The sequence below is a fragment of the Nerophis ophidion genome, linkage group LG22 (genome assembly GCF_033978795.1).
Source record: "Nerophis ophidion isolate RoL-2023_Sa linkage group LG22, RoL_Noph_v1.0, whole genome shotgun sequence".
NCBI lineage: Eukaryota > Metazoa > Chordata > Actinopteri > Syngnathiformes > Syngnathidae > Nerophis > Nerophis ophidion.
Genome location: NC_084632.1, coordinates 8,210,933 through 8,229,411, shown reverse-complemented (window position 1 = coordinate 8,229,411; position 18,479 = coordinate 8,210,933). Strand labels below are relative to the sequence as shown.

Genomic DNA, 18,479 nt, shown 5'->3' with positions numbered 1-18,479 from the left:
GACATTTTCAATTCTAAGAGAGACAAAACTCAAATAGAATTTGAAAATCCAAGAAAATATTTTAAAGACTTGGTCTTCACTTGTTTAAATAAATTCATTTATTTTTTTACTTTGCTTCTTATAACTTTCAGAAAGACAATTTTAGAGAAAAAATACAACCTTAAAAATGATTTTAGGATTTTTAAACACATGTAAATTTTTACCTTTTAAATTCCTTCCTCTTCTTTGCTGACATTTTAAATCAATGTTCAAGTAAAAAAAAATTTTTTTATTGTAAAGAATAAATACATTTTAATTTAATTCTTCATTTTAGCTTCTGTTTTTTTGACGAAAAGTATTTGTAAAATATTTTTTCAAACTTATTTTGGTTAAAATTCCAAAAAGTTATTCTGGCAAATCTAGAAAATCTGTAGAATCAAATTCAAATCTTATTTCAAAGTCTTTTGAATTTCTTTTAACATTTTTGTTCTGGAAAATCTAGAAGAAATAATGATTTGTCTTTGTTAGAAATATAGCTTGGTCCAATTTGTTATATATTCTAACAAAGTGCAGATTGGATTTTAACCTATTTAAAACATGTCATCAACATTCCAAAATTAATCTTTATCAGGAAAAAATTAGTAATGATGTTCCATAAATTATTTTTTAAATTTTTTCAAAAAGATTCGAATTAGCTAGTTTTTCTCTTCTTTTTTTGAATTTTAAAGAGTCGAAATTGAAGATAAACTATGTTTCAAAATTTAATTTTGATTTTTTTCCGTGTTTTACCCTCTTTTAAACCGTTCAATTAACATTTATTCTCTACAAAAAACCTTCCAAAAAAGGAAAAAAAATGTACGACGGAATGACAGACAGAAATACTAATTTTATTATATATATATATATATATATATATATATATATATATGGATTTATTTATTAAAGGTAAATTGAGAAAATTGGCTATTTCTGGCAATCAAATAATTGCAGTTTGTTATTACTCACACATACAACGTCTTCAAGTCAGAAGTGTATTAAAAAAGTATCCAGCAACAAACGTGTCCGCATCGTCCAATTTACTTCATGAATTATGGCGGCCACTAGGTGTCACCGATGAATCATTTCCACTCCACTTTAATGACAGAAATCGGTTATTAGGTTAGTGTTTCTACTACACCTCCGTCATTTCCCTTTTATAAAATTGTACAAACCCCATTTCCATATGAGCTGGGAAATTGTGTTGGATGTAAATATTGTCACGCCTCTGGATTATGTTTTGTTTTTGCCATGTTTGGTCGTGTTATGTTTTGTTTTTTGGACACTCAGTTCTGTTTTTGCACTTCCTGGTTTGTTTTCGTCTCCATGCCAACTCATTGATTTTCACCTTGCCCTCAAGTCCTCAGTTCTCACACCTGCTAATCATTATCACAGTCATTATTTAAGCCATTCTGTTTCTGTCTTCGTCCTGGCAACTTTACCTAACTACCTACCTTCCTTCATGCCTTGCTGTTTGTTTTTGACCACGCCATGTTTGTATTTATGCCTCAGTGCAAGTTTTTGGTTTGTTATTCATGCCCCAGTGCAAGTGTTTTTGTTTCACGGTTTTAGTTTACAGCCTTTGTTCTAGTCATTTGTTTTTGTATTACAACCGAGCGGAAGGCGGGGTACATCCTGGACAAGTCGCCACCTCATCGCAGATGTTTCAAAATTTTGTTTTCATTTTTTTAAACCGATCAATTAAGTGTTTTTTTCATCATTTATTCCCTACAAAAAACCTTCCGTAAAAGGAAAAAAAAATGTGCAACGGAATGACAGACGGAAATACCCATTCTTTTATATATATGGATTTATTTATTAAAGGTAAATTGAGCAAATTGGCTATTTCTGGCAATTTTTTTAAGTGTGTATCAAACTGGTAGCCCTTCGCATTAATCAGTACCCAAGAAGTAACTCTTGGTTTCAAAAAGGTTGGTGACCCCTGATCTAGAGATTAAAAAAATTAAGTTAATAAAAATAATATGACTTATCTTTAACATTTTTGTGACTTCTGGGTCGCGGGGATCAAAGTTGAGGTAAAACCTAAAGGTTGAAAAAAAAAATCTATATGTATTTTATTAGTTCTGTGGATGAAACTGACCCAAACGGCCCCCGCATGTTTTGATTTATCAGTGCGTGGCCCTCAGTTTGGACGTGACAGAATCATCCTCGCACGGAAGGCTGGACTTTAGGAAGGGGATCTGAAGCCCCGCCCAGCAGAGTGGGAGCAGTGCAGAGTTCCACTTACACTCACAGAACAACGATACTTGTGGAAGATCACAGCTCCCACTTTGCCGCAGGACTAATATTCATATAGGAGCACATAGTCTGCTGTTTAGGGGAGGAACACGGCTCACAGAGGAGGTAGATAACGTCGAGGAGGACTTAGAGCTGCATGGGGGAATAGTATCATCACATCTGGTGAGTTGTTTTTCTTTGATTTTCGCTAAAACTATCATAAAAATGTCATTTTATTTTTTTTTGCTAATGAAACTGGAGCACATTAGGAGCATCTGGACCAGGGGTGTCAAAGTCATTTTAGATGGAGAAAAATCTATTCCCAAGAGGGCCGGACTGGTAAAAACCACGACACGATAACTTAAAAATAAAGACAACTTCCGATTGTTTTCTTTGTTTAGAAATAGAACGAGCAGATTCTGAAAATGTTCAAATCATAATGTTGATTTTTTTTTTTTAATTTTACATAGGGATGTGAAGTGAAGTGAATTATATTTATATAGTGCTTTTTCTCAAGTGACTCAAAGCGCTTTACATAGTGACACCCAATATCTAAGTTACATTTAAAGCAGTGTGGGTGGCACTGGGAGCAGGTGGGTAAAGTGTCTTGCCCAAGGACACAACGGCAGTAACTAGGATGGCACAAGTGGGAATCGAACCTGCGACCCTCAAGTTGCTGGCACGGCCACTCTACCAACCGAGCTATGCACCGAAATGAAAATTTGTGGCCGAAGCCGAATAAAATTTAAACGCTTGGCCGAAGGCCGAATACCGAATAATGAATGCAGTTTTTCACAATTTTTTTAATATTGCGTAAATAGCCTAGAATAAATATTTAGACATGTTTTTCAAATACATTTTGTATTGAATATTGACATTTTTTTAATATTCCAGTAGCTTTTGCTTTTTAAAAAAAGCACAAAGTTTTTCATTTATTTTAGCCTTCAAACAAAACATGCATTCCCCCAAAAAATAAAGTGCATTAAAGTGGATAAACCCACAACAAATGAATTATTGTCCTTTTAGCAAAAGTCTGCTTAGCCGCAGTAGATATGCTAATAATGTAAACAGAAGGCTCATGTAAATCTCAATTAAGTGTGTGCTTGTAACCTCATACACTTATACAGGTAGCCTACACAACAGGCTAATAATGTAAACAGAGGCCCCACTAAATCTCAATAAGTGTGTGCTTGTAACCTCATACACTTATACAGGTACACAACATATCCCAACGTCACTGCACGTTGGTTGATTGCGTCACTGCGTCAAAAAATTGCGTCACACGCCACTATTCGGCCTTGTTTTTAACTCATTCCACCGGAGGCCGAATGTGGCTTTTTTTGCCATATTCGTTACCGATTAATCGGTGCATCCCTAATTTTACACTTACATGTTGTGGTTAATAGTATTCTATCTTTATTTGTCGTTATTTATACTTTCTGAATAAATGATTTGATAATGTTCATCCGTAAATGATAAATGATAAATGGGTTGTACTTGTATAGCGCTTTTCTACCTTCAAGGTACTCAAAGCGCTTTGACACTATTTCCACATTTACCCATTCACACACTGATGGAGGGAGCTGCCATGCAAGGCGCTAACCACGAACCATCAGGAGCAAGGGTGAACTGTCTTGCTCGAGGACACAACAGACATGACGAGGTTGGTAGAAGGTGGGGATTGAACCAGGAACCCTCAGGTTGCTGGACACGGGCACTCTCCCAACCTCCGCCACGCCGTCCCCGTCAACTCATTGGTGTTAATTTTCAATCTATCAAGATGAAAGTCAAATTACAGGATGTTATTTATGTAGTTTGCTCATTTTCCTCGACTGGTGCACTAACATGTTTTTTTGTTGTTTTTACATATGTTGCATAATAGCTCGGTTGGTAGAGCGGCCGTGCCAGCAACTTGAGGGTTGCAGGTTCGATTCCCGCTTGTGCCATCCTAGTTACTGCCGTTGTGTCCTTGGGCAAGACACTTTACCCACCTGCTCCCAGTGCCACCCACACTGGTTTAAATGTAACTTAGATATTGGGTTTCACTATGTAAAGCGCTTTGAGTCACTTGAGAAAAGCGCTATATAAATATAATTCACTTCACTAATCTGCAAATATACATCCATCCATCCATCCATTTTCTACCGCTTATTCCCTTTCGGGGAAGCGGGGGGCGCTGGCGCCTATCTTAGCTACAATCGGGCGGAAGGCGGGGTACACCCTGGACAAGTCGCCACCTCATCGCAGGGCCAACACAGATAGACAGACAACATTCACACTCACATTCACACACTAGTGAAGTGAAGTGAATTATATTTATATAGCGCTTTTTCTCTACTGACTCAAAGCGCTTTACATAGTGAAACCCAATATCTAAGTTACATTTAAATCTGCAAATATACATCCATCCATCCATCCATTTTCTACCGCTTATTCCCTTTCGGGGTCGCTGGCGCCTATTTCAGCTACAATCGGGCGGAAGGCGGGGTACACCCTGGACAAGTCGCCACCTCATCGCAGGGCCAACACAGATAGACAGACAACATTCACACTCACATTCACACACTAGTGAAGTGAAGTGAATTATATTTATATAGCACTTTTTCTCTAGTGACTCAAAGCGGTTTACATAGTGAAACCCAATATCTAAGTTACATTTAAACCAGTGTGGGTGGCACTGGGAGCAGGTGGGTAAAGTGTCTTGCCCAAGGACACAACGGCAGCGACTAGGTTGGCGGAAGCGGGAATCGAACCTGCAACCCTCAAGTTGCTGGCACGGCCACTCTACCAACCGAGCTACACCACCCACTAGGGGCCCATTTAGTGTTGCCAATCAACCTATCCCCAGGTACGTGTCAAAGGATTGCTATTGTGACATCTAGAGGACACATTTAGAACAGCAGTTTCCAAAATTGTGGCTCATTTTTATGCTTAGCAATCTCATCCTGCGGGCCGGATAAAACCTGTTCACGGGCCTGATCCGGCCCGCGGGCCGTACGTTTGACACCCCTGCTCTTGACCCTTTAAAGGGGAAAATTATCACAATTTCAAAAGGGTTAAAAACAATAAAAATCAGTTCCCAGTGGCTTGTTGTATTTTTTGAAGTTTTTTTCAAAATTTTACCGGTCTCGGAATATCCCTAAATAAAGCTTTAAAGTGCCTTATTTTTGCTATCTTCGAAACCACTGGCCATTTCCCTGTGACGTCACACACAGCTGCCAATGTAAGCAAACAATGGGAATACCACAGCAAGATATAGTGACATTAGCTCGGATTCAAACTCGGATTTCAGCGGTTTAAGCGATTCAACAGATTACGCATGTATTGAAACAGGTGGTTGGAGTATGAAAATATTGAAGAAGAAACTGAAGCTATTGACGTTATTCATAGCCATAGCATGGCCGAATAGCTGCGTTAGCATCGGCGGTAAAATGTGCGGACCAAACGATCAGGTCTTTCGCATCTTTTGACACTGGAGCAACTTAAATCCGTCGATTGGTAAGTGTTTGTTTCGCATTAAATGTGGGTGGAAGGAAACGTAATATAGTTGCAAATGCATCTACAGGTTATCCATACATCTCTGTGCCATGTCTGCTTTAGCACCGCCGGTATATAGCATGTTAGCATCGATTAGCGTAGCATGTTAGCATCGATTAGCTGGCAGTCAACATCAACAAAACTCACCTTTGTGATTGCGTTGAATTTATCGTTGCAAATGCATCTGCGGGTTATCCATACATCTCTGTGCCATGTCTGTCTTAGCATCGCCGGTAAAATGTGGAGACACTCTGGCACATTCAATGGGGGTCTGGCGGCAGACACTTTGGCATCTTCGGGCCAGTGTTGCAACTTGAATCCCTCCCTGTTAGTGTTGTTACACCCTCCGACAACACACCGTCGAGGCATGATGTCTCCAAGGTTCCAAAAAATAGTAAAAAAAAATGGAAAATAACAGAGCTGAGACCCGGTGTTTGTAATGTGTTGAAAATGAAAATGGCGGGTGTGTTACCTCGGCGATGTCACATTCTGACGTCATCGCCTCCAGCGCGATAAACAGAAAAACGTTTAATTCGCCAAAATTCACCCATTTAGAGTTCGGAAATCGGTTAAAAAAATAAATGGTCTTTTTTCTGCACCATCAAGGTATTTATTGACGCTTACATAGGTCTGCTGATAATGTTCCCCTTTAAAAAAGCTGTAAAGTTCTTGATTTTCGCTATTTGCGATGCGACTGTCCATTTCCCTGTGACGTCATACAGTGCTGCCAATACAAACAACATGGCGGTTACCACAGCAAGATATAGCGACATTAGCTCGGATTCAGACTCGGATTTCAGCGGCTTAAGCGATTCAACAGATTACGCATGTATTGAAACAGATGGTCGGAGTATGGAGGCAGATAGCAGAAACGAAAATGAAGACGAAACTGAAGCTATTGAGCGAATAGCTATTGACGCTATTCGGCCATAGCATGGGTGTACCTAATGAAGTGGCCCATAGCATGGCTGCCTTATTAGCATCGCCGGTAAAATGTGCGGACCAAACGATCAGGACTTTCGCATCTTGTGACACTGGAGCAACTTAAATCCGTCGATAGGTAAGTGTTTGTTTCGCATTAAATGTGGCTATCTAGTTATAGCTAGCGTAAATAGCATGTTAGCATCGATTAGCGTAGCATGTTAGCATCGATTAGCTGGCAGTCATGCCGTCACCAAATATGTCTGATTAGCACATAAGTCAACAACATCAACAAAACTCACCTTTGTGATTTAGTTGACTTAATTGTTGCAAATGCATCTGCAGGTTATCCATACATCTCTGTGCCATGTCTGTCTTAGCATCGCCGGTCAAATGTGCAGACACTCTGGTACATTCAATGGGGGTCTGGCGGCAGATTTCTTGCCAGTGGTGCAACTTGAATCCCTCCCTGTTAGTGTTGTTACACCCTCCGACAACACACCGACGAGGCATAATGTCTCCAAGGTTCCAAAAAATAGTCGAAAAAACGGAAAATAACAGAGCTGAGACCCGGTGTTTGTAATGTGTTGAAAATGAAAATGGCGGGTGTGTTACCTCGGTGACGTCACGTTCTGACGTCATCGGAAAAGACCGATAAACAGAAAGGCGTTTAATTTGCCAGAATTCACCCATTTAGAGTTCGGAAATCGGTTAAAAAAATACATGGTCTTTTTTCTGCAACATCAAGGTATATATTGACGCTTACATAGGTCTGGTGATAATGTTCCCCTTTAAGAAGTGTTGTTTTTTCAATCTATTCCACATGATTTATAGTTACCGTATTTCCTTGAATTGCCGCAGGGCATATAGTATGCGCCTGCCTTGAATTACTGCCGGGTCAAACTCGCTTCCCTAAATAATTAGCGCATGCTTACTTTTACCGCATGCCTTTGGTAAGCGCGGGAGTGAGAAGAGGTTTTAAAATAATTAGCGCATGCTTACTTTTACCGCCTGGTCAAACTCGTGACGTCAGGAGTGAAACTTCCCCTGTCATCATTTTCAAAACGGAGTAGGCTGATTTCAATACCGGTAATTTGAAATCGCATAAAGGGTAAGAAGATTAGGAGCTATTCGGTAGGATTTAAGGTCCAAGCTTACATCACACTCAAATTTTTACTGCGTGCCTTTGGTAAGTGCCGGAGTGAGAAGAGGTTTTAAAATAATTAGCGCATACTTACTTTTACTGCATGCCTTTGGTAAGCGCGGGAGTGAGGAGAGGTTTTAAAATAATTAGAGCATGCTTACTTTTACCGCATGCCTTTGGTAAGCGCGGGAGTGAGAAGAGGTTTTAAAATAATTTGCGCATGCTTACTTTTACCGCATCCCTTTGGTAAACGCCGGAGTGAGAAGAGGTTTTAAAATAATTAGCACATGCTTACTTTTACCGCATGCCTTTGGTAAACACAGGAGTGAGAAGAGGTTTTAAATTAATTAGCGCATGCTTACTTTTACTGCATGCCTTTGGTAAGCGCAGGCGTGAGAAGAAGTTTTAAAATAATTAGCACATGCTTACTTTTACCGCATGCCTTTGGTAAGCGCAGGAGTGAGAAGAGGTTTTAGAATAATTAGCGCATGCTTACTTTTACCCCATGCCTTTGGTAAGCGCAGGAGTGAGAAGAGGTTTTAAATTAATTAGCGCTTGCTTACTTTTACCACATGCCTTTGGTAAGCGGGGGAGTGAGAAGAGGTTTTAAAATAATTAGCGCATGCTTACTTTTACCGCATGCCTTTGGTAAACGCCGGAGTGAGAAGAGGTTTTAGAATAATTAGCGCATGCTTACTTTTACCGCATGCCTTTGGTAAGCGCAGGAGTGAGAAGAGGTTTTAGAATAATTAGCGCATGCTTACTTTTACCGCATTCCTTTTGTAAGCGCGGTAGTGAGGAGAAGTTTTAAATTAATTAGCGCATGCTTACTTTTACCGCATGCCTTTGGTAAGCGCGGGAGTGAGAAGAGGTTTTAAAATAATTAGCGCATGCTTACTTTTACCGCATTCCTTTTGTAAGCGCGGGAGTGAGGAGAGGTTTTAAATTAGTTAGCGCATGCTTACTTTTACCGCATGCCTTTGGTAAGCGCAGGAGTGAGAAGAGGTTTTAAATTAATTAGCGCCCCGGCGGCAATTCAAGGAAATACGGTATTTCTCAAACATTTTCATTAAAAAGGCTCCTTTTTTGTTGTGTGCATGTGTGGTGATGAGTAATAGTTAGTGTTAAAAGTACTAAAGGCCGCATGTGTTTGTATTTCTTGAGATGGACAAGCGGTAGAAATTGGATGGATGGATGATTATATAGGGCGTCACGGTGGCAGAGGGCTTAGTGTATTGGTGTCAAACTCTGGCCCGCCATGTAATTCAATTTGGCCCTTGAGGCAATATCAATTTAACATTAGAGCTGGCCCGCCGGTATTAGACATTGACAGAGCCGCTGTAACATCGCATTCACCGATAATACTCATACTTGCCAACCCTCCCATTTTTCCCGGGAGACTCCCAACGGTCAGTGCCCCTCCCGAAAATCAACCATTCTCCTGAATTTCTCCCAAATTTCACCCGGACAACAATAATGGGGGCGTGCCTCTTAGCGTTCCATACAACCTGTCATCACGTCCCCTTTTCCTCCATACTAACAGCGTTCCGGCCCAGTCACATTATTATTTGCGGGCTTTTGCACACACACAAGTGAATGCAGGGCATACTTGGTCAATCAATCAATCAATCAATGTTTATTTATATAGCCCCAAATCACAAATGTCTCAAAGGACTGCACAAATCATTACGACTACGACATCCTCGGAAGAACCCACAAAAGGGCAAGGAAAACTCACACTCAGTGGGACGCCAGTGACAATGCTGACTATGAGAAACCTTGGAGAGGACCTCAGATGTGGGCAACCCCCCCCCCCCCCTCTAGGGGACCGAAAGCAATGGATGTCGAGCGGGTCTAACATGATACTGTGAAAGTTCAATCCATAGTGGTTCCAACACAGCCGTGAGAGTTCAGTTCAAAGCGGATCCAAGACAGCAGCGAGAGTCCCGTCCACAGGAAACCATCCCAAGCGTAGGAGGATCAGCAGCGTAGAGATGTCCCCAACCGATACAGCCGAGCGGTCCATCCTGGGTCTCGACTCTGGACAGCCAGTACTTCATCCATGGTCATCGGACCGGACCCCCTCCACAAGGGAGGGGGGGACATAGGAGAAAAAAGAAAATAAAGCGGCAGATCAACTGGTCTAAAAAGGAGGTCTATTTAAAGGCTAGAGTATACAGATGAGTTTTAAGGTGAGACTTAAATGCTTCTACTGAGGTAGCATCTCGAACTGTTACCGGGAGGGCATTCCAGAGTACTGGAGCCCGAACGGAAAACGCTCTATAGCCCGCAGACTTTTTTGGGGCTCTAGGAATCACTAATAAGCCGGAGTCTTTTGAACGCAGATTTCTTGCCGGGACATATGGTACAATACAATCGGCAAGATAGGCTGGAGCTAGACCGTGTAGTATTTTATACGTAAGAAGTAAAACCTTAAAGTCACATCTTAAGTGCACAGGAAGCCAGTACAAGCGTAATGTGATCACACTTTCTTGTTCTTCAACAGCCATACAGGTCACACCGAGGGTGGCCGTATAAAAACTACTTTAACACTGTTACAAATATGCGCCACACTGTGAACCCACACCAAACAAGATTGACAAACACATTTCGGGAAAACATCCGCACCGTAACACAACCTAAACACAATGGAACAAACACCCAGACCCCCTTGCAGCACTAACTCCGGGTATCTGGCTCGGGCACATCACATTAGATCAGTGTCAGGCCTGAATGGCTGATTTATTAATTGTTATTTTATTTTCAATTTAATGGCCTGTGGAAAAAGTTAATTTTGATATTTTCCGCAGAAGTCTGCAAATAGAAAAGAGGCATTACATTTTTTATTTAGATTGTATTTAATATACCATTGATGATTTTCCGTTTTTTTTTTTAAAGTTGATTTTGCACTATTAAGTTATGTGTTATAGCAAATTAGTGTAGCAAATTGAGCAGTGATCAACATTCTCTTGCTACTTCAAGGCTTGAATGTTTGATTTATTCATTATTATTTTATTTTCAAATTTATTATTAGCCTGTGGAAAAAAATACATATTTTGATGTTTACCTCAGAATGCTGCAAGTAGAAAATAGGCATTCCATTTTCATTAAAATCTTGTTTGATATGCCATTGATATTTTTGAAATATTATTATTTGAAACTGGATTTTACACGTCATATAAAGTTATATAAGCCTTGCTTGCTGAATATTCACTGCAAAACTTATTTGGGTCCCTATTAAAAGTTAATTTGTTCGACTTTGTTCAGTTTTAAATTTTGGCCCACTCTGTATTTGAGTTTGACACCCCTGCCTCACAATACGAAGGTCCTGAGGGGTTCAATCCCGGGCTCGGGATCTTTCTGTGTGGAGTTTGCATGTTCTCCCCGTGACTGTGTGGGTTCCCTCCGGGTACTCCGGCTTCCTCCCACTTCCAAAGACATGCACCTGGGGATAGGTTGATTGGCAACACTAAAATGGTCCCTAGTGTGTGAATGTGAGTGTGAATGTTGTCCGTCTATCTGTGTTGGCCCTGCGATGAGGTGGCGACTTGTCCAGGGTGAACCCCGTCTTCCGCCCGATTGTAGCCGAGCTAGGCACCAGCGCCCCTCGCCACCCCATAAGGCAGGGGTCGGGAACCTTTTTGTTTGAGAGAGCCATGAAAGGCAAATATTTCAAAATGTATTTCCGTGAGAGTCGTATAATATTTTTTAAACACTGAATACAACTAAATGCGTGCATTTTTAAGTTCTGTTTAGTTATGTTCTGTTTTGTTTTTGACTCCATTAGTTCCTGTTTTTGCGCACCCTGCTTTGTTTTTGTTTCCATGACTACCAATCAGTTCACCTGTTTTCACGACTCACATACATGATTCACTTGAACTCATGTACCCGTTGTCAATCACCACGTCACCATTTAAGCCTGCAGTTGCCAGGCAGTCAGCCAGGCGACATCACCTTCTACTCACCCTCTATCACCTCCTACACACCTATGTTATCCATGCCGATGATCCATGCTCTTTCCCGGTCCAAGTAAGTTTTTCATGCCATAGTTTGTAAGTTTTATTTTATGTTCATAGTTCTCCCATTGTGCGAGTTTTAGTTTTCATAGCCAAGTTTTTAACCTCCACCCAGAGCGCCTTTTTGTTTATACCCTTGGTTTTTGTAATATTTTTGAGTTAAGATTAAAGATGTCATTACCTTCACGCCATGTCCGTTCCAACCGCTTTGCACCACGGGGAAAAAAACCCACACCATAGTCCAGGTCTTGAAAAGACCAACATTTTTAGAGTATAATAAGTCTCTTATTCTTTTTAATGACATTGTTATTTTAAATTTAACCAATAATAAATTGTATACTTCTTACCATTAATGGATTAAAATGCATGAGAATGTTTTATAATTTGAACGTTATTTTTAGCACTGTGATTACCATCGTAATTATTAATTACTTATCCTGTTAAGCAATGTCAGCTAAGATTTATCTGAGAGCCAGATGTAGTCATCAAAACAGCCACAGGTTCCCAATCCCTGCCATAAGGAATAAGCGGTAGAAAATGGATGGCTGATTATATCTCATGTTTGGTCGGCAGAGCCTGCGCAGGATGGCAGATCCTGCCGAGCGCGGTGCGGTGGCGCCCCCTGCTGTGTGAGCGAGAGACGGCGCCATGGGCAACCTGCTGGAGGAGGGCATGAACGAGGTCATCGTCAGCCACTACAACCACTCGGGCAAGTGGGAGCGGCCCCGCGGCGGCGAAGGCGGCTGCAAGACGGCGGTGCTGCTCCTCATCTGCGTGCTGATCGTGCTGGAGAACCTGACGGTGCTGCTGGCGCTGTGGCGCAACAAGCGCTTCCACAGCCGCATGTACTTCCTCATCGGCAACCTGGCGCTGTCCGACCTGCTGGCCGGCGTGGCGTACGTGGTCAACATCTTCACCTCGGGGAGGAACACCTTCTTCCTGACGCCGGCGCAGTGGCTGGTGAGGGAGGGCAGCATGTTCGTGGCGCTCAACGCCTCCACCTTCAGCCTGCTGGCCATCGGCATCGAGAGGCACATGACCATGGTGCGGCTGCGCCCGTGCGAGACGGCGAGCCGGGGGAGGCTGCTGGGTCTGCTGGCGGCGTGCTGGTCGGTCTCCGTGCTCCTGGGCGCCCTGCCCAGCCTGGGGTGGAACTGCTTGGAGCGCCTGGGCTCCTGCTCCACCGTGCTGCCGCTCTACGCCAAGAGCTACGTGGCCTTCTGCATCAGCGTCTTCAGCGCCCTGCTGGTCGCCATCGTCATCCTCTACATCCGGATCTACCGCCTGGTCACCTCCAGCGGACGCCGGGTCAGCAGCCGACCCTCCGAGTGCTCCCTGGCTCTGCTGAGGACCGTGGTGATCGTCCTGGGCGTCTTCCTGGCCTGCTGGGCGCCGCTCTTCCTGCTGCTGCTGCTGGACGTGGGCTGCAGCCCCGCCAGCTGCCCCGTCCTCTACCAGGTGGACTGGTTCATCGCCCTGGCGGTGCTCAACTCCGCCCTCAACCCGCTCATCTACACGCTCTCCAGCCGGGAGATGAGGGCCGCCTTTTTCCGCCTGCTGTGCTGCTGTCAGGGCGGCATGGAGCCCTCGGGGATACCGGGGGCGGGCAACCCGCACCTGGGCGCCGCCATGCCCACCGCCGAGAACAGCAAGAGCAGCATGGCGGGGGGCAACCCCGGGGTTCCGGATAGAGGGAAGGTACCCATGCCGATTAATGCCGACAGAAAACACGGAGATCTTTCCGCCACCGCCTTGCCACCGGCAGACCTGCTGTCAGCCGTCCTGGGGAAGGCTGGGGCATTCGGCAAGTTCTGACTAAACCCGATCGGCACGGCAGAAGGAGTCGGCCATAGGGCGCCAAATAGAGGTAAAGTTCCCATACCGATTAACGCCGACATAAAACACAGAGATCTTCCCGCCTTGCCGCAACCTTCTGGACCGGCTGACCTGTTGTCGGCGGTCCTGGGGAAGGCTGGGGAATTCGGCAAGTTCTGACTAAACCCGATCGGCACGGCAGAAGGAGTCGGCCACAGGGCGCCAAATAGAGGTAAAGTTCCCATGCCGATTAACGCCGACATAAAACACAGAGCTCTTTCCGCCACCGGCAGACCTGCTATCGGCCGTCCTGGGGAAGGCTGGGGCATTCGGCAAGTTCTGACTAAACCCGATCGGCACGGCAGAAGGAGTCGGCCATAGGGCGCCAAATAGAGGTAAAGTTCCCATACCGATTAACGCTGACATAAAACACAGAGATCTTCCCGCCTTGCCGCAACCTTCTAGACCTGCTGACCTGTTGTCGGCGGTCCTGGGGAATGCTGGGGGGTTCGGAAAGTTCAGACAGAACTCGACCGGCACGGCAGAAGGAGTCGGCTACAGGGCGCCAAATAGAGGTAAAGTTCCCATGCCGATCAACGCCAACATAAAAAACGGAGATCCTTCCGCCACCGGCAGACCTGCTGTCGGCCGTCCTGGGGAAGGCTGGGGCATTCGGCAAGTTCTGACTAAACCCGATCAGCACGGCAGAAGGAGTCGTCCACAGGGCGCCAAATAGAGGTAAAGTTCCCATGCCGATCAACGCCGAGATAAAACACGGAGATCTTCCAGCCTTGCCGCAACCTTCTGGACCGGCTGACCTGTTGTCGGCGGTCCTGAGGAAGGCGGGGGCGTTCGGCAAGTTCTGACGGAACCCGATGGGCACGGCAGAAGGAGTCGGCCACAGGGCGCCAAATAGAGGTAAAGTTCCCATGCCGATCAACGCCGAGATGAAACACGGAGATCTTCCCGCCTTGCCGCAACCTTCTGGACCGGCTGACCTGTTGTCGGCAGTCTGGGTGAAGGTGGGGGGCAACCGGGGCTCAATTGAGGGAAGTTACCCATACCGATAAACACGGAGATAGAACATACAGATCTTCCTGCTTTGCCACACCCTTGCGGACTGGCGGTCCCGGTAAAGGCCGGGGGCGCTCGGCAAGATCTGACGGAACCTGATCGGCAAAGTTGGAAGTACACCTGAGCAATCGAGTCTTTGTCAAAGAGAACTACAATAAGTTGAACGTTGGACCTAGACCCTAACCCAGGGCTATCACAGACTGACAGATCAAAGGACGCGGGGGAACATTTTGGTTGTTTTCACGGTCCAAACCAGTACCAACTGTAGATTTTTGTCAAAGATCTAGAAAGTGCTATTTGAATGCTGACTAGCCAGAGCTGAGCTGAAATGCTAGCAAGTTAGCACAGAGGTCAAATACATTTGGTAAGGTCGCATATGACCCCATTCCTGGGTGGATTTTATCTGCGAGGAAGGTGGGGGGGTTTAATCATTTTGCAATGCAGTCTGCTGAAAATGACAGAAAGCGCCACTCTATGTAGCAAAGTTGGAATTGACACAAAACACATTTTAAGATATTCAGCACGCTACTGCCATCTGGCGGCTAAGGTGGATAGTGCACCCGCCCCCAATTTGTCACATTTCATGTATCAGGTGAACCACGACCAATGGGGCCATATGAATCCCTTTCCTATTGTAGCGGCAAATAACAAAATATATGAGCAAAGTGAGCTTCAAAAGCTAGCATGCTAATGCTAACAGTAGCACGCTTACAGTTACCATTAGTGAAATACCAAAATATATGACACTCAGGTGTGTAACTTATCTAAATAGCTTGAATGCCAATGTTAGCATGCTAAAATACAAACTGTAGCATCAAAATGCGATGTTTACCTGCAATCATAGTTAAAAAATGCTAGCATGGTACTGTTAGCGTACATCAAATACCAAAATATGACTCTGGGGTATAGCTATAAAATTTGCTAAAAAATTAAAGAAAGCTAACGTTAGCATGCTAACAGGTAGTATTCGTCAAGTAACAAAATATTTGAGGCTGCGGTTTGTACCTGCAAAATGTACACAAGGAAAGAAGCTATAATGCTAATATTAGAATGCTAACAATAGGGCCGTTAAATAACTAGCTGGGTGCTGCAAATGGCCCCTGGGCCGCACTTTAGACACCCCTGCCCTCAACCTCAACCTAACTCAAATCACACTTCCATTCCATTCCAATATGTCAGTCCAAATAAAACTTTTTCAAAGCGCAGACTGAAAAAAATAAGTAAAATTAAAAGAAATAAAAATTTTACACTTAAAATTTAGCCGTCCTATAAAAAACTCTGGATTTAAATCTTACGACTCACGATTCAGTCGGGTTGATGATTCGATTCTGGAGTCAAACCCATTTTACCACACATTTGCTGGAAAACCTTTTTCAAAGGGCAGAGATGGACTCAAAAACCTACCGTATTTCCTTAAACTGCCGCCGGGGCGCTAATTAATTTAAAACCTCTTCTCACTCCTGCCCTTACCAAAGGCATGCGGTAAAAGTAAGCATGCGCTAATTATTTCAAAACCTCCTCTCACTCCGCCACTTACCAAAGGTATGCAGTAAAAATTTGAGTGTGATGTAAGCTTGGACCTTAAATCCTACTGAATAGCTCTTAATCTTCTTCCCTTTAAGCGATTTCAAATTATTGAAATCAGCCTCCTCCATTTTGAAAATGATGACAGGGGAAGTGTCACTCGTGACGTCACGAGTTTGACCAGGCGGTAATACTAAGCACGCGCTAATTATTTTGTGAAGCGAGTTTGACCCGGCGGTAATTCAAGACAGGCGCATACTATATGCCCTGCGGCAATTCAAGGAAATTTACGCTTCGCAAAATAATTAGCGCATGCTTAGTATTACCGCCGGGTAAAACTCGTGACATCACGAGTGACACTTCCCTTGTCATCATTTTCAAAATGGAGGAGTCTGATTTCAATACCGGTAATTTGAAATCGCATAAAGGGAAGAAGATTAAGAGCTATTCAGTAGGATTTAAGGTCCAAGCTTACATCAAACTCAAATTTTTACTGCATGCCTTTGGTAAGTGCCGGAGTGAGAAGAGGTTTTTAAAATAATTAGCGCATGCTTACTTTTACCGCATGCCTTTGGTAAGCGCCGGAGTGAGAAGAGGTTTTAAATTAATTAGCGCCCCGGCGGCAATTCAGGGAAATACGGTATATTATTTAGTTTATTATTTAGAAAAAAACTTTTTCAAAACACATTACAAGTGTTAATATCTCAAACGTAGCGAGATGGCTAAGAAAAATGTATTTTTCGATTCTTAAAAAAAAAGTTTGGGTTTTTTAAATAAATTGATTCAGAATCGGGATTGTTAAGTAAAAAAAAAAAAAAAAAAATATATATATATATATATATATATATATATATATATTTTTTAGCACGCCTATAAAAATACTAGCAGCTCAGTTGCCGGAATGTTATCATAAAAAATAAAAGTGGGACCATTTTTACATTTACAGTAACGCACTGTAAAAAATAAAGTCTTTACGTTTTACAGTAACAATGGCAGCTCAGTCGCCACAATTTTGTCAGAGTTTTTTGGTGACAAACCCCAAGATGCAGAGGAGGGAGGCATTTTGCAGGAAAACATGATTTAATTTAAAACACTAAGACAAAAATAAGCCAAAAGTACAAACAAAAAGCGCGCACGTGGGCGGATAACAAACAAAAAGAGCTAGCATGGGAACTAGATAATAAACGGCGATTAGCATGGAAGCTAGCAAAAACAAAAAGGCCTAGCGTGGAAGCTAGTAGGTCTCGAGCAAGAAACAGAAGTCATACATAAAATATGAAAACAAACTTGGAAGCAGGGAACAAAAAACAGTAAGCTACAAAGAGATACCGAAAGATAGCTTACCGCTACACGGCATTGACTCGACACGACAGGAGCGACGATACGGAAGTCATTGACAAGACAATAATTCAGTACTGACTGGAAGACAAAGCAGGTACAAAATAGGAATCGGGCTGATTGACACCAGGTGTGGCCGGGTGCCAATCAGCCGCAGCTGAGGGGAAAGAAAGCACCCAGGGAGACAAACAGGAAGCTGAACCAAAATAAGAGTGCTGACAGGAAGTAAGGACAGGAAATACTAAACACACATAGGAAAAACTAAAACACGAACAAACTGTCAGCGGCAAGCCTGACAAATTTAGAAGTAAAAATAAAAATGGTACCGTTTAATGTACTATTTACGTTAATAAACTAAGGGAGGAAAAAAAAGGCATTTTAGTTGTAAGAATTAGAACTTAAAAATAACAATGCTACAGTTTGTGAATTTACAATAGTTATATGTAAAAAACATATATTTTACAAGAAAATTCTGACTGAGCTGCCAGTTTTTAACGAAAAATTACTTATTTCTTAAAAATATATTTAAATATTTTTTTACATTGTCCTTCATCATTACAAAACAAGCACTTCCTAATGTGTCACGTGTGCTATTACCGTACAGACACCACACGGTGGCGCTTTTGTCAAAAAGTCAGATTGATTAATTGATTAATTATATTTTTAATTGATTTATTTTAGCGGTCAACAAAACAAAGGCGCCTTCACAGTTCAGAACGATACACCGTCCGCCCGCCAGGTGGCAGCAGCGCTCAAGCAATAAACGGGTTGAACCGTAACTATGCAAAACCGTTATAAAAAAATAATATACAGCATAATTCGGTGTAATAATGTATTTATCTGGAGCGAATGCTCGT

The 18,479-nt window shown here is 42.9% G+C and overlaps 1 protein-coding gene across 2 annotated transcripts; it reads left to right on the top strand.

Annotated features, from left to right (window-relative positions):
* The first annotated feature begins 2,279 nt into the window (after positions 1–2,279).
* On the top strand, positions 2,280–16,351 carry s1pr3a (sphingosine-1-phosphate receptor 3a). Of its 2 annotated transcripts, XM_061883186.1 has the most exons (3): positions 2,280–2,436; positions 12,445–13,606; positions 14,461–16,351. In XM_061883186.1, the coding sequence occupies exons 2-3, from the start codon at positions 12,520–12,522 to the stop codon at positions 14,550–14,552; spliced, it is 1,179 nt and encodes a 392-aa protein (XP_061739170.1). In that variant the 5' UTR covers positions 2,280–2,436; positions 12,445–12,519; the 3' UTR covers positions 14,553–16,351. The 2 variants fall into 2 exon arrangements, with proteins under 2 accessions (XP_061739170.1, XP_061739168.1); XM_061883184.1 differs by having other exon boundaries at positions 12,445–16,350.
* Positions 16,352–18,479: the final 2,128 nt, after the last annotated feature.